Consider the following 16,508-nt stretch of genomic DNA (forward strand, 5'->3'; position numbering starts at 1 on the left):
AGGTCAAGAGGAGGGACTTACAAAATAACAGCTTTGTATTCTTCCATTGAAAACATTGTATCGTCTTTAATGACAACCAGTCAGGTCGGGTCAGGTGGTGAAAATTGATACATTGAAGCAGCCGGTTTGGCGGCTGGAAGTTGAAAAGAAAAAAAAGAGAGGAAAAAAAGCATGAATAGTGGAAATGGCACGATTTATGCAAATAAATAATTCAGATTATTGCGACCGTAGGTCGCACTTACTATCAAAACCTGCACAAACTGTGAGTGAGTGAGTCAGTCTGTCCGTCTGTCTGTCACACCTCACACGTCACACTATTGCCCTGCTCATATCTCCGCAACCGTTGCCCCGATCCATGCCACATTTTGCACACATGCTCCTTGGCTGCCAAACTACAGCCTCCAAGGACCCCCGGAGGTCCAGGGACCCCCAGGTCCCTGGGGGACCCCCAGATGTAAAAAATGACCAAATGTGCAAAAATGACCAAATGACCACCCCAACGGGGCTGCTCACGGGGAATTCCCGGGGACCACCGACTCCTGGTGCTCCAGAACGGATGCAAAAGTGGTGGCGCCCCCAGTGGAGGACCCCATCCACTGCAGCTCACATAAAATGCCGTAACTCGGGCTAGGAGGGTCCGGGAGAGCCGGGGCCGGTACCTATTCGTCCGCCAAGGCAACGCGGACACCCCACCCCTCATTTCTCCCATGGCCCTCTTCTAGCGCCACTATGAGGCCGATTTTTAAAACACATTTTTGGACACTGCTCCTACAGTTTTTGCCCTAAAATCACGCAAATCGCTACACAGTTTGTCTACACTCATCCCATCACCATGATCTGTCCCATATAGCGCCACCTTCAGGCCGATTTTTAAAAACACATTTTTGGACACTGCTCCTACAGATTGTGCCCTAAAATCACGAAAATCACTACACAGCATGTCTACACTCATGTCATCAACATGGACCAGGAAGATTTTGGAAAAACACATTTTTGCCCTATTTGTGGAGATAAGCGACCTACGGTCGCTTATCTCCCGATTAGGGAGTCTTACTGGTCTTGAATAATTGCATTTAGGTGATTATGTAATAATCTTTGACAGACCTAGGCGTTTTCTAGGATAAAGCCTCTCAATATGTGTCCAACTTAATAGATTTTAATGCTAATGTTCACAGCATGAGCAATTAATGTTACGTACCACTTAGGATTAAAGGATGATTCTATCCTTAAGCATAGCTCCAGGGTAATTGATGCTGCAAGGTTTGCAGCAGCTTTTCAGGCCAAGGACCCCTTAGTTGAGAGAGAGATGAAGCAGGGACGCCCCTCAACCCATAGATACCATATAGTTTCATTGTTTGACAACACAATCAGTGTATTTTGGGTTCATGTCAATTTGTGTTTTCAGATATTTAACCACTTGAACCGTCAATACTTAATAAACTTGACCTTTCACTCTGTACTTAGTCTGCTCTTTTTCCCCTCAACACCAAACCTCTTTGCCGAAAATAGCCGATCTACAAGCTCACAACGCCTCGCAGTGCTCTAGGTGGAAAAGTAACACCAAGGGCTGTATTGAGGTGCAGATACAATGATAATCATTATTTTTGTCAATACGAAATCACAATTAGAAACCAAACCATGTATTTATATTTTATTATCAAATTAAAACAGGATTTCAACAGTTTGTATGTTAAACTGTCCTCCTGGTATGCGATGTCATAGGTCATAATGAGATTAGCTCCAACCAATCAAATCAACAAGGGGCATATAAACAACTTCTTGGGGAGGAGTTACATCAAGCTACAACACACACACACACACACACACACACACACACACACACACACACACACTTTTAGGTAGGTGTCAGAACAAAAGAAGAGTATAATTAAATACATAGTGTAGCCTTTGTGTGTAGAACTTGTGCAATAATCTTTTCAGTTAAAAAAAATAATAATAATAAAAAAAAAACTCAGAGTAACTTCTGAGACCTTCGACACAAACAACATCTCTGTGGGTGTGTGTGCGCGTGCGTGTGTGTGCGCGCTTGCGAGTGTGTGTTCAGGAATGTGTGATCACCCCTCCCCCCTCTGCACTATAAACGGCCCCTCCCCTCTGTCTGCCCTTTAACCAAAACACACACATAGTACACTAAAACACACACACACAATACACACGCAACAAGAAGACACGCGATACACAACATGCACACACACACACCAAGACACAAAGGGGGGGGGGCTGTGTGTCATGTGACACTACTATGTTCTGTCCAGTCAGCAGAGTTCAAGTCAGTGTGTTGCTAAGCAACCACCAATTAGTTCCAGGAAGTAAAAAGACTGGAGACTTAGCAAGTACTGGTCTGAATGTTTCCTCGCCTCGGTGTAATACCAGCTTCATACTTACAGTTAGTACAGTTAGTACCAGGTCATTATCATAAAGTATATTACTAGGCATTCACCAATAGTGATTTTTAGTATTCAAATTATTCAACCTTAAAGTATTCGAACAGTCGAATATTCGACAGGACTGGCCAAACTGTCAAATATTAAGTAAGCAAGAGGCGAACATTGTGAAAATAGCAGATCTACATGCTCACAATGCCTCGCAAATGTAGATCTGCTATTTTCACAATATTTATCTACGGAACCGAGTCACATTAAATGTAATACCTATTACCTACAATTCCAAGTGCTTGTCAGGGTGGGGGTCCCCAGTTCAAATATGTTTTTTTTTGTTGTTTTTTTTGAGAACCCCTGGTATAGATGGAGCATTAACAAATTCATGAAAACGCGCGCTGCGGTGGTTGAGGTGGCTCCATGCTGCTCTCTCTGCTACTGCTGGCTGATGTGTGTTCTGTGTGTGTTCTGTGTTGGCGCTCTGCTCGAATTTGTCCCGTGAGATGGAGCTACGTAACATCCGGTTCCAGATTCCGTCCTGTACCACGGTAAAAAGATAAATTAATTTAACTTTGAACGGCACGTCTGCCGTTTACCGTCACCGGTTTCGACTGCCGGACTACTGTACCGTTTGACGTTCTACTCCCGTCCACTAAAATGACTTCCGGTTTGCCGTCTACCGCTTGCCTGAGCCCATCTGAACGCAGCATAAGGCTTGCCCACCTGCCCCCGGCAGGTAAATAAAATCTTAGGGCAGGTGAAGTTTGCTTTCAGGTTGCCTGACCGGGCGAGTGCTTGTTTGAGAGGGGACGGAACCACCTATAAACACAAGACCAGATATTTGTCTAAACACCTGAACGTGGCCAGAACGCTCTGTCTTTGAGTCTGTGGAATGTAAAATAAGAGCACTGTTGACCTGTAATTTGATGTTTTCACTGTTGCTACACTTAAATGTATAACCCATAGTCATATTCAATCATAGCTATGTAGATATTTGTATAAAATTGTAGATATGATAGGTAAACAAGTGGTTAAATTGAACGGTAATTAAAATGTTAGGCTATCATTTTATAACAGACGATTTTTGTGGGCATGACCTTTGGGCAAGTCGAACATTGAGCTGTACTTGCCCGACGGGCAAGTGCCTCTAAGACCTTAGTGTCAACCCCTGCTTAAAGATCTATCAATAAAAAGGCAGAAAAGCAACAAAACAAAGAAATTGCCACCTCCCATGCAGAAACATGGAAGGACACCTCTTGCTCCACAGGCCTGAGAGATGGGGAAAGACACCGTTTGTTCTAGGGTTAGTTCAAGGTTCTTCTCACCCGGAAACCAGTGGACTGTCCACTAGTCAGTAGGCCTGTCACAATTATTACATAATCGTCCACTCGCAATTATTTGACAAAATCGCAATTATTTTGTGATAATCGTCATAATCGTTTACATGTTGAAAATACCTGCTGTATGTACAACAAAGGAGAAAAAAAAAGAAAACACTGTGGCAATGAATGTGAGCTTGTATATCTGCGATTTTTCATTCCAGGTCTTACTGGGTAAATGGATGTCAGGGCATTCAGAGCAGCAGAATGACAACTTTCCCATGTTTGTTCTAAATGTTGTGCTACCATATCAGTATCGAGGTCAGAGGTATTAATATTCACACATGGCAATCAAAATGCCTTGGCTGTACAAAAATGAATACAAAAATCAAACCTCGGTTCGAAGTGGAGCGGTGAATCTGAGCGTGCGTGCGTGCGTGCGTGCGTGCGTGCGTGCGTGCGTGCGTGCGTGCGTGCGTGCGCGTGCGTGCGTGTGTGTGTGTGTGTCTGTGTGAGTGAGTGGTGAGTGTGCCTGGCCTGCACAAAACAGCGCCCCTCCTTTAACTAGTGTGTTGTGTGTGGCCACTCAAGGTATTGCCAGGCTACGGACACGGCCAGCCACCCACCCTCCCAGGGACATACCCACGGACATACCTGTCTATTGGGAGCGCTTTCACCGCTCCAAAAAGCACAATGATATTTAGTGCATGTGGATCTACTCTCTACCTCCTCTATCCTCCCTACAAACACTTCTATAGACAGGGTTCCCACGGTCATGAAATTCCTAGAAATATTTTTAAATTAGAAAAATATTTTTCCAGTACTGGAAAAGTTTTGGAATTGTTCAAGGGTCCTGGAAGGTCCTGGAAAAATTAGCTGTGCATTCACTGCATTGTCTTTGATTATTGATTTTGTTAATGCCTCTGAAATGACAAATTAAACATGGGCCAAATTGTCAAATATTAGAGGCAGAAATTGTGAGAATAGCCGATGTGTGAGCATGTAGATCGGCTATTTTCACCATGAAACCGTGTTAAACAAAATTCCTCAACTCTCAGGGCTCGTCAGGGTATTTCACGGCCTGAAAAGTTTGAGAACCACTGTCTTTGGGCATTGCTCATAGGAGTAAGCGACCTGTTATTGAGCTGAACTATTGTTATATAGTCCTGGAAATCGGGTTAAATATTCTGGAAAAGTTTTGGAAAAGTTTTGTAAATTATTGATAAAAATGTGTGGGAACCGTGTATAGAAGTTTGTATTGCAACATCACTGAAAGAAAGACCAAAGAGGGAATCGAACATGCAACCCCCTGTCAGGCTACACTAGAGCCTATATAGGCACTGGTGCCCCAAATTACTACAATTTAATCTTACTCAACCTTGCACCGTTAACTGGAAAGAACAAATGTGACGCAACTTGTTTGTTAGCTCTGCGATGCCTTTTCATCGGTGGGGGTTGGGATGAAGATGATGTTGGCTCTTCTTCACCATCCTTTGTCCCCAAATCCATGAAAAGAAAAGAACGGCTTTGGGTTCAAAATGTAGTTTATTTCCTCCTTCACCTCTCATCATTTACAACGTCATCATATCACATTCAAAGTCTTCCGGTTTGAAGTAGGGATGGGACGATACACGATATTATCGATAATCGTAGGGAGATTTAATTTATCGTGATATCGTCCTCCGTCATGCACTGGGATCAATTCACCTTTTATTTGCCAAGCTGCATATCCGGTACCACTTAAACCCTATATAATTGGTAAAAGGTACTTATAATATAGGTACTTGATTCCACTCTCTCAAATGTCTTTGCCAAAAAATAGCCGATCTACAAGCTCGCGACACGTTGTGAGCTTGTAGATCAGCTATTTTTTGGCAAATGGTCCGCCCCAAGATAATGGATATTGATTATCGTGATAATATCGTAAACCTCGATTTCTTCTGTCACAATAATTGTGATATGACATTTTCATTTCGTCACATCCCTAGTTTGAAGTGCAAAGTCAAAGATGTGTCCGGCGGTTGAGATTTCGGGGGGTTTCATCTAAAAACAGTACGATTTCCTACAGCTTCTGTTTTGCTCTGCTTGTTGTAAGAAGAAGGACAAAGAAGTCTTGGCAGATAGGATGGAGAGATGGAGAGTGGAGTAGAAGGAGAGATGGAGAGATGGAGGGTGAAGGAGAGATGGAGGGTGGAGGTGAAGGAGAGATGGAGGGTGGAGGTGAAGGAGAGATGGAGAGATGGAGGGTGGAGGTGAAGGAGAGATGGAGAGATGGAGGTGGAGGAGGTGAAGGAGAGATGGAGGGGGAAAGCTGGATAGATGGGGAGAGGAGGAAAGGGACGAGGAGAAGAGAAATGGGAGAGCGAATCGTACCAATAATAAAGAATGAATATAATTATGAAGGGGAGTGGAGAGGGTGCACTGTGCAGTGTGTGTGTGTGTGTGTGTGTGTGTGTGTGTGTGTGTGTGTGTGTGTGTGTGTGTGTGTGTGTGTGTGTGTGTGTGTGTGTGTGTGTGTGTGTGTGTGTGCGTGTGCGTACGTACGTACGTACGTACGTACGTGTGTGTGTGTGTGGCACGCATTTGTCTATTTATAGCTTTAGCTCCTCTAAGCACACAGGAATCTGGGAGACACACACACACACACACACACACACACACACACACACACAGTACACTGTGTGGTAAGGAAGACAAAGCAAACAGAAACACCAGTACATTTCAGTGTTCCAGCCTTCCAGGACATTCCAATACATTTCTCTCGGTATGTTCCGGTTCATTCCAGTACATTTCCAGTACACAGTGTTGCTGACAGTTCTACCAATAGGAGCAGGCATAGAACTTCGCTAGTAGTATAATAATAGTAGCCTCGCGTAGCCAGGCTTACTCGTCATGGAAGAGAAAAGCCTGGTTACGACCATAGGCTGAAACGGCATGAAACGGTGCTTCTTCCGCCGGGAGAATTTCACCGGAAGACTGCAACTTCCGTTAACCTATCACACAAAGATCTGGTGGCCCCCCTGTGGCAACTCTGAGGACCCCCTGTTGAAGACCCCTGGTCTAAAGGCCAATTCATAGTTGCAACTTGCTCATGGGGGATGGAACATAGAGTTGAACCGGCATCCTCTTCTCTGCTCCCACATGCAATATGTGAAATCTCTTCTTAATATGTGTGTGTGTGTGTGTGTGTGTGTGTGTGTGTGTGTTTATAGGCTGTCATCTGTGGGAGGAGTCTGGGGTCCCTCGCCCTCTCATCATGAACCCCCTCAACCAGATGAAGACAAATCACAGGTATGTGCAGCCATTCTGGTTCCTTAATGATTCCCTTCTAATGGTCCAATTCCTTAACGGTTCCCTTCAACGATTCCTCTAGGTCAGTGTTTCTCAACCACTGTGCCTGGGGACCTTTGGTGTGCCCCTGAGAAGGGTCAAGTGTGCCCCTTGAAACTGATTGAAAGCCAGTATTATATTTATCATTTAAAAAATGATTTAAACTAGTGAAAACAGCCGAGCTACACGCACACAACGCAACGCAAGGCGTTGTGAGCATGTAGATTGGCTATTTTCACAATTTTCGCCTCTTGCTTACTAAATATTTGACAGTTTGGCCAGTCCTGTCGAAGATTCGACTATTCGAATACTTTGAGGTCGAATAATTCGAATACTAAAAATCACTATTCGTGAATGCCCTAGCGCGGCACAGCACACACACACACACGCATGACGCACGACCAGTGATAATAACAACTAAAGCCCCTTTTCGACTGCAGTTTTAGCACCACACCACACCACACTACACCACACCACACCACACCACACCACATAAAAATATCTACATTTTCCATTACACAAAAGTACCCCTATCGGTAAGAAACAAATTGACCCTTTTAACTGTGATTAATACATTTGTATTACAACTATCCTAATTATAATGCACTATAATGGATTATTACTGTGATAGTATACAATACATTATAAATTATTAATGTATTACTATGATAATTATAATATACCATAATAGATTATAATAGTGGTTATAACACAATATAATCTATTATCATGTATTACAACTATATCCTGAAAACCCAGTGAGTGATCAGTCATTATGATGTGTTTGGCCCTGTTTGGCCTAGCTCAGACCTACTCTAGAGTGGATACTTACCGGTACCCCGTTTAGTACCACTTTCACACCACTCTACCCAGGACCTTGTAGTGGAAAACCTCACACAAGTGGGCGGGTGGTTTGGAGTGGTGTGGAGTTGGGCCAGTGGAAAAGGGGCTTTAGCGTGTGTTTTGTTTTGTTTCCAGTGACGGTTCGTACCCTTATGACCCCTCCTCCTGGCAGCAGCAGACCAATCAGCCCACCGGATCTCTCTCCGTGGTTACCACCGTCTGGGGCGTGACCAATCCCTCGGCCAGCCAGGTATGACATCACGTGGGGCAGTGGTTCTCAGTAGGGTTGGGGGCGGTAACCGCCGTACCGCGGTAAACCGAGGCCTACCGCGGTGTCATGGTCCTTACCGCGGTCAAAAAAGACAAAAATAGTATATTTTTTTATTGAAAACAAGCGAGTTTTAAAACAGGGGAGAAGCGAGGACCGCATGCGCTCCATGCCGCTCTGCTCTGGGCCGTATACCACAGTTTGGAAGCCACATACAGTGTACGTCACTCGTGACTGTCCGAGTGGCCACTGGCTGCTGCCCTGCAGCAGCAGCGTCGTAGGGGAGTACGGAACAGAGTAAACTTTCTCTGTAATCCACGACACAAGTATGTTAATACATACCTTGTGTTGTGGCTGTTTCTTTTTTTATTCATACGGATTACGAGCGGAGCGCGGGCCGCGTGGACTAAAACCGAACATGAAACTATTTTACTTTTTCAACCGCGACGCGCGATGAGCCCCGTCGGCGATTTTATAACCTTTTCTGTCAAGTCTTGTAACTAAAACCTGTATCAGCACTCAATCACTGCGTTTTGAGACGTGAGTTTACCATAGAGTTATGGAGTTTACAGAATCACTGTAGCCTACACGATCCTGACTACCCGTCTCTCTCTTCTGGTTTGTTCACACACAGTAGCGTCAGTTCAGAAAAAGCTAAGGTATGGCAACATGACTGGTGTTGCCATACCTTAGCAACAGGCATGATATATTTATTTTAAGAAGTACATATAATATATAATTATATATATACCTATAATATAATTATAATACCTTGTTAAAGTGACCATTTTGTTACATTTTGCATTTGTAGTTATTTTACTGTAATTTACCAACATAATAACCAGTACAGATAGACAAAGAGACATTTATGGATTTACATTTAGAACTAACTTTTATCTTCCCCCCCTGGACCCAGGGTAAGGCAGCTGCATATCCCTGCCATACCCAATTGACGCCCCTGTTCACACGCAGCTGTGTGAAAAGTACGGAGCCTATGTTACTATGGTAACCCGACAGGGCACAGATCTAAAACACGTCGCATCCGCGACGCGTTCTGAGCTTGTAGATCTGCTCCTTTTAAAGCCAGACCCGCTGTGCTGTACGGAGAAGTATAACTCGGGCAGTCAGGCTGTGGGGAGGCGACTTTTGGGAAGATGATTGCAATATTTTGGCTTATCGCCGAACCTTAATTAATAGATACGGGGATGCGGTAATTACCGCAGTACCGGCGGTAAATGGGAAGACGGTAATCGCGGTAACAAAATGTCGATACCGCCCCAGGCCTAGTTCTCAGCCTTTTCAGGCCGCGACCCCCAAAATAATCACATTTTAACTGGGGACCCCCCGACCCTGACAAGCACCAACAGTTTTGGCATTACATTTTGTATAACACGGTTATATTGTGAAAATAGCAAATCTTCATGCTCACAATCGTCTATTTTCGCAATTTCTGCCTCTAATATTTGACAATTTGGCCAATGTTTGATTTGTCATTTTAGAAGTTTTAAAAAGTCCTTAAAGGAGTAGTTCATCCCCAAAATGACTTTTTTTCTATTGATTACTCATGCCATGGAGAGTAGAGTTCAATAATATTTTTTGTTTTTTGTCGCATTCCTAAGACAAAAATGTGATAACAATAAATGTACCCCCATTCGTTCCGGATGGTGACCCGTTTCGAAACGGGTCACCATCCGGAATTAATGGGGGTAAATTTACTTGAATCAAATTTTTGTCTTAGGAATGTGACAAAAATGAAAAAAATATTATTGAACTCTACTCTCCATGGCATGAGTAATCAATAGAAAAAAAGTCATTTTCGGGGTGAACTACTCCTTTAAATTGTCACTTTAGACACTTAAAATCTATACACTATACACTTAAAATGTATGTTGGTTTGTTTACTGTTGAGTGAGAAAACAATGTTGCACAAAATAATTTGGGGATTATTGGTTAGCTTACATGGTTTTCTCACTCAACAGTAAACAAACCAACATATTGTACAGTATAAATGCTTACAGGGTATCTGCACATTTCTAAAATGACAATTTCAGGACTTTTAAGACCTTTTTAATAGGTGTAAAACAGACTCTTTGTCTAGGAAAGGAGATTTCCTACACGTGCTAGACTCGAGAAAGCTACTGGTTTGCTGTCGCTTGAATTTGCTATATCTGCTGTATTGCATGCGTAATACTGTATGTTATTGCTTAGTATGTTATTGCCTCAGTCATCAACCACACAATGTTTGATCGATGCAAAGGTAAAATATAGATTCATGACAACGTATCTTCTTTTGTGCAAGCTACCCTCGAATTGCAGTTACATAATACGATTATTTTAAACATATTTAATATCAAAACCAATATTCATAAACTGTAGTGTGTGCAAATAGAATAGATGGGAATGGGGAGTGTATGTGTTCACAGTACATTAGTAGGCCTACTGTATTTTACACAGTACTAATGTAATGGAGCATCTAAGACTGACAGTGACAGACCTCAGTGCTTAGTGTTTACTGTATAATATATGTAAGCCATTTACCATGAGAGGGAGTGAGTTGTTGGCTGATTTACCACTGTTTCAGGGTTGTGCCACGAGCCACAGCAGAGGCGTCAATTGGGTATGGCAAGCTATGGCAGCTGCCATACCTTGGCTACAGGGGAAAATAATAAAATGTACTGCAAACGTGCCTGTTGTTGCTAAGGCATGGCAACATGACTGGTGTCTTGCACGCGCGCGTCATGTTGCCATACCTTAGCTTTTTCTGAACTGACGCCGCTGAGCCACAGGCTTGTGGCACATGGCGAATGGTAAATTGCTTTTCTACCACCTTTTCCATATACTGTAAATGAAAGAAAACACAGTTGTAACTTGCAAGGATCTTTAGTTACAATCATTAATTGTTTCAGAATACACATATACTTCCGCCACAGCATATATAAAGGTTGAGAAACACTGTTTTAGATTGAGCTAGTGTGACGGAGAGAGTCGCAGCCCCAGCCTTGAAGCCTCAAAAGTCTAGTATCTCCCCCGGACTAAAGAGATGTCTCTTGGTCTAGTGGTTAAGATATTGGACTTTCGTGTGGGAGACCCGGGTACGAAGCCGGGTGGGGAGGTTCGGATCACCTCCGTTACATTGGTGCCGTGACCCGGATCCGGGCTTCCCCGTAGGAGGAGGTCAAAGGGGGGTGAGTGTGACGGAGAGAGTCGCAGCCCCAGCCTTGAAGCCTCAAAAAAAGTCTAGTATCTCCCCTGGACTATAGAGATGTCTCTTTGGTCTAGTGGTTAAGATATTGGACTTTCGCGTGGGAGACTCGGGTACGAAGCCGGGTGGGGAGGTTCGGATCACCTCCGTTACACTAAGACTGAGCTAATTAAAACGATTCAACTCTCTCTTTTCTCCCATTGTCTCTTTCCTCACTCTCTCTCTCTCTGTCCTCTCCTCCCTCCCTCTCTCTCTCTCTCTCTGTCTCTCTCTGTCCTCTCCTCTCTCTCTCTCTCTCTCTCTCTCTCTCTCTCTCTCTCTCTCTCTCTCTCTCTCTCTCTCTGTCCTCTCCTCCCTCTCTCTCTCTCCCTTCCTTCCTTCCAGGGTCTGATGGGCCCTGGTTCTAGTGGAGGTTCGATGATGCCTGGCCAAGGGGCTCCAGGTATGGGTGGAGGTCCAGGCAGTTACATGGGCCAGCAGGGATACCCAGAGCCCAACAAGAGCTACCTCAGCCAGGCCATGTACCCCCGGAACACTGGGGGGTACCCTGGGAACCAGCCCTATGGAGGGAGGTACGTAGTCAACCCAGGAACCCTGGGGGGTACCCTGGGAACACGCCCTATGGGGGAGGTACGTAGTCCCCTCAGGAACACTGGGGGGTACCCCGGGAACACGCCCTATGGAGGGAGGTACGTAGTCCCCTCAGGAACACTGGGGGGTACCCCGGGAACACGCCCTATGGAGGGAGGTACGGAAAGACACAGACGGGGAGAGAGAGAGACACACGATGGCATGGGGGAAGCGTGTATCAAAACAACATCCCGGTTCCAACAATGGAACAAGGCGTTATATTATAAACACAATCTGATCTAGCTATAACAACAATCATGACATATGCTATTTATTATAATCACTAATTCACTATGAAGTGTCTTTAATTAGTAAAAATTGTCAAATAACAAACAAAGACAAATTGTTCTGCCCACATCAAACCAAAATGCCTAAACTACTGTAAATGGCCTATTTATTTTTAGGCCTATTATAACTATGATAATTATTAATGGTTCTTAACTTCTTGTAAGTCCCAATTATTAAGTAGAATACTTGACCTTATAAATATAGAATGTTTATGATTATTTCTTGTTAGGCCAATATGTTATGAAACATTGCATGTAGGCCTATTGTATTACTATACACCAGTGAGCTCTCGGCACCTCCGCGCGGTCCAGGCAAACACAACGGAGCGCTCCCTACCTCCGGTTCAGCCAATCACAAGCTTCCATTGTAGGAATCGGGATGCTGTTTTGATACACACGAGAGAGAGGGATACACGATGGCATGGGGGAAGGGTGGCATGTTTGATGGATGGATGGAGGAATTGATTGATTGATTGATTGATTGATTGTTTTTGTCTGTATAGTTACCAGTCCAGTGGAGTTGGTAACCGTGGCGACTTCACCCAGGCAGCAGCAGCTGCAGCCGTTGCCGCGGCAGCAGCCGCCACGGCGACCGCCACCGCCACGGCAACGGTGGCCGCCATCCAGGAGAAACACAACCAGGAAATGAACTATGGACAGGTGAGTGGGGGTCGTTAAAGGGATATTCCACTTTCCAAAAAACGTTTTGTCATTTTATCGTCTAATCAGGCTTTTATGAACACCCTGAACAGTTTTTAATTTGCTTGATTCAATATTTAGATATTTGATGTAAATGTTACCAGGCCCTCCAGGCCCAGTTCCTCTCCACATACACACCCATTGTAACTTCAAACTTAATTAAAAACACCCATTATTATTATTTTCTGGTGACTCATAATACCCTCCTAATACGTGAGCAGGCCGTGTTTTTTCAATAACTTTTTTCATTTATTTTTAATAATTCTTTTGGAAAATGGAAAAAATTAAATACAATAAAATATTATTAAATATAAATGAAAAAATATTAGGAGGGTAGTATGAGTCACCAGAAAAAACAACAGGTGTTTTTAATGAATCTATCATGGTTAAAATGGAGTTTGAAGTTCCAATGGGTGTGTATGTGGAACGTCCTGCAGGAGGAGGGCCTGGTAACATTTACATCAAATATCTAAATATTGAATCAAGCAAATTAAAAACTGTTCATGGTGTTCATAAAAGCCTGATCAAACAATAAAATGACCATCCCACGGCACCCCTGAATTACACTGTTCATTTTTAGAATCTTCATATCCGTTTCCTTCAGAACTGACTGAAAATAACTTTATACTTTATACGTTTAACCACTTGAACCCCAGCATCCCTATTCTGTGGGGAAGCCGATCTACAAGCCGTTGTGACGCGTTGTGGGCTTGTAGATCTGCTGTTTTTGGTGAAGAGAGTTGGCTGTAGATTGAAAAAGTAACTCATCAAGTACAGTGCAAATCAGGTCTGTTTTACTAAGCATAGTGAAGTGATATTGATGAATTCCAAATGTTATCCAATTATTACACGGCACCCCTAGACTGGTCACCAACCCTGGTCTACTGTCTTATAGCAGGAAAAAAGCGATTCGAATTCGAATCGCGTTTCTAACATGCTAAGATTCAGAATCGATTCTCATCTTCCAAAAAACATTTTTTTATTAGATATTATTTATTAGATAATATGATTATTTTATTTCATGATTTTTTTATTATGATTTTTTATTAGATCTTATGTTGTGTTTGTACGAGTTAAAATAATGTGTGCACGCATCAATAAATCAGACATGTTGTCTTGGATTTATCTTTGAGTGTTTACATTATTGCAATAAGTTGATAAAACCTTTACCTGGGCTAAAAGCTACGTAAATGTACTCTGCTTTCATGCCAGCAGACTGGAGTAGATCCTGATATATGAATTGAATAGAGAATCGTTTTGAATAGAGAATCGTTTTTAAATCGGAAAATAATCTTTTCTGAATCGAAACGTTTGGATTTGAAAGGATCGAAAAGAAATCGAATCGTGACCCCAAAGAATCGATTTTGAAACGAATCGTGGGATACCCAAAGATTCGCAGCCCCTGTCTTATTGAAATGAAACGACAAGTAAAACACTTCTGTCTCATCCAAACGAAACAACAAATAAAACCAAACGTTTTTATGTGTGCATTTGTTTTCCACCTCTGCTCCTTCCAGATGGGTGGGCCTGGTGGCTATAACCAACAGTTCATGTCCCACGCGGGCCCTCGGGGGCCTCATGGCATGGGTCCAGGAGGCATGGGCCCCAGCCCCGGGAGCAGGGGCCCCCCCTCCATGGGTCCCATGTACGGCCCTGGTGGGGGGGGCCAGAGGATGGCCCAGCACCCAAACTACGGCCCCGGGCCCCAACAGGGCCCCCTGCGGCCCCCGCAGGGCCTCAAACGACCCTACAACTCAGAGGTAACGCTCCATGCTGGACTCCTTCATGATGCACCATATTGACATTCTGGCTGAAATCCAATAACCGACTAATTACGTTGTCAGATCGACCGATAAATATATTGCAATCAGTGTTGTTTTTGACAGCAAGATTTAGTTTTAGTCATAATTTAGTCACCGGAAAACTTTTAGTTTTAGCCGACTAAATCTATAAGATGTTAGGCGACTAAATCTACAGTTGATTTAGTCAACTAAAATGTATTTTGGCAGGCCTTGATGGCATCGCAATGACTGATTTTATACTTGGTTGTGTGCTGAAAATAGCCGATCTACAAGCTTATAGATCGGCTATTTTCAGCACGCAACACCTGAGAGCAACCAAACATAAAATGACTCTTCTCCACTAGTCCCTCCCTATGGTTTTAGTCTAGTTTTTATTTTGTTGACGAAATTGTCAATATATTTAGTCTTAGTTTTAGTCATCATAGTTTAGTTTTTATTTCGTTTTTATTTAGTTTTCGTCAGTGAAAAAAACGCAGTCATAGTTTTAGTCGACGAAATCAACACTGATTGCAATACAGATTTTTGTGTTATTATTTTGATATATCCATATTGCATTTTTAAGGACTATATTGCCAATACCAATATGATGACTGATTTGTCCATCCCTAAATAAATCCATCTCCTGTCTTTAACTCTGGTTCCTCGTCTCCCAGTCTTTTCCAGGGATGCCTCAGCAGTACGGCGGTCCAGGCTCTGTGGGTCCCGCGGGTTCGATGCCAGGTTCTGCTGGTCCCAACCATCCTGGACCCCCCGGCCCTTATAACCTGCAGTACCACACAGGTCTGTCTGTCTGTATGTCTGTCTGTCTGTCTGATATACTACCAATGTTAGGGCTTCTATTAACCCTGTAAATCCGGGAAAGCATCTGTGTCATTTTAGATTTGAGCTATACCGTATATACTGTATAGCTAGCACATTGGTTCTCAAATTAGGGTCATTAGGGGGGTGGGCAAAATCCTTGACATGAAAAAGTTTGAGAACCACTAATATAGCGAATTTTATTTATTTTTTATTTTTAACGTTTCGAGCACTAGCTCTTCATCTGGTCAAATGCAAGAAGAGCTAAAATTCACCCATTTGAAGCAGAGTGTTCGGGTCTCTTTTCAATCATGCTATTTTTCAGCCAGCACCTTTAAGAGATGTGCGAATGTTTCTATTTTTAACCACTAATATAGCAACATATGTTTTTCAGAAAACTGTTAGGATTCAGAAGACATATTTCGATTCAGCCTCAGGTTTTAACCACTTAAACCCTGTAGACTTGAAAAACAGGACCCGGGTTTGGCTCTGTACTTGGGCCACTTTTCCCTTCTCCCCTAAATGTCTTCTGCCTAAACAGCCGCTCTGCAACGCGTTGGGAGCTTCTAGATGGGCTGCTATTGGCTAACGTTGAAGCTGGGGGTTAAAGTGTCCTTCTCTGTCCTCCTATAGGTCCCGGTGGCCCAGGCCCCGCCCCGCAGCGCTCTGGCTCCTCCCCCTCCTACCAGAGCCACAAGATGCCCCTCCCACAGTACAACCCCTCGGGCCCCCCCAACTCACAGTACTACAAGGTAACGTAGACGTAGAATAAGAGGAGAATAGAATGACAATACAGGCCTCTGTTGTTACCCTGTCTTATATACTCTGTGTGTGTGTGTGTGTGTGTGTGTGTGTGTGTGTGTGTGTGTGTGTGTGTGTGTGTGTGTGTGTGTGTGTGTGTGTGTGTGTGTGTGTGTGTGTGTGTGTGTGT

The 16,508-nt window shown here is 43.5% G+C and overlaps 1 protein-coding gene across 1 annotated transcript in view; it reads left to right on the forward strand.

Moving 5' to 3' along the window:
* The window catches only part of zmiz2 (zinc finger, MIZ-type containing 2), a 42,375-nt gene that overhangs the window by 6,255 nt on the left and 19,612 nt on the right, over positions 1-16,508 (forward strand). The window contains exons 2-8 of the mRNA XM_080739645.1: positions 6,931-7,009; positions 8,027-8,141; positions 11,746-11,933; positions 12,782-12,938; positions 14,495-14,737; positions 15,433-15,559; positions 16,211-16,329. Coding sequence (XP_080595771.1) covers positions 6,975-7,009; positions 8,027-8,141; positions 11,746-11,933; positions 12,782-12,938; positions 14,495-14,737; positions 15,433-15,559; positions 16,211-16,329 — 984 coding nt within the window. The 5' untranslated portion in view covers positions 6,931-6,974. The remainder of the gene's footprint in view (positions 1-6,930; positions 7,010-8,026; positions 8,142-11,745; positions 11,934-12,781; positions 12,939-14,494; positions 14,738-15,432; positions 15,560-16,210; positions 16,330-16,508) is intronic.

This window comes from Nannobrachium achirus, assembly GCF_963921795.1.
Source record: "Nannobrachium achirus genome assembly, chromosome: 12".
Classification (NCBI taxonomy): domain Eukaryota; kingdom Metazoa; phylum Chordata; class Actinopteri; order Myctophiformes; family Myctophidae; genus Nannobrachium; species Nannobrachium achirus.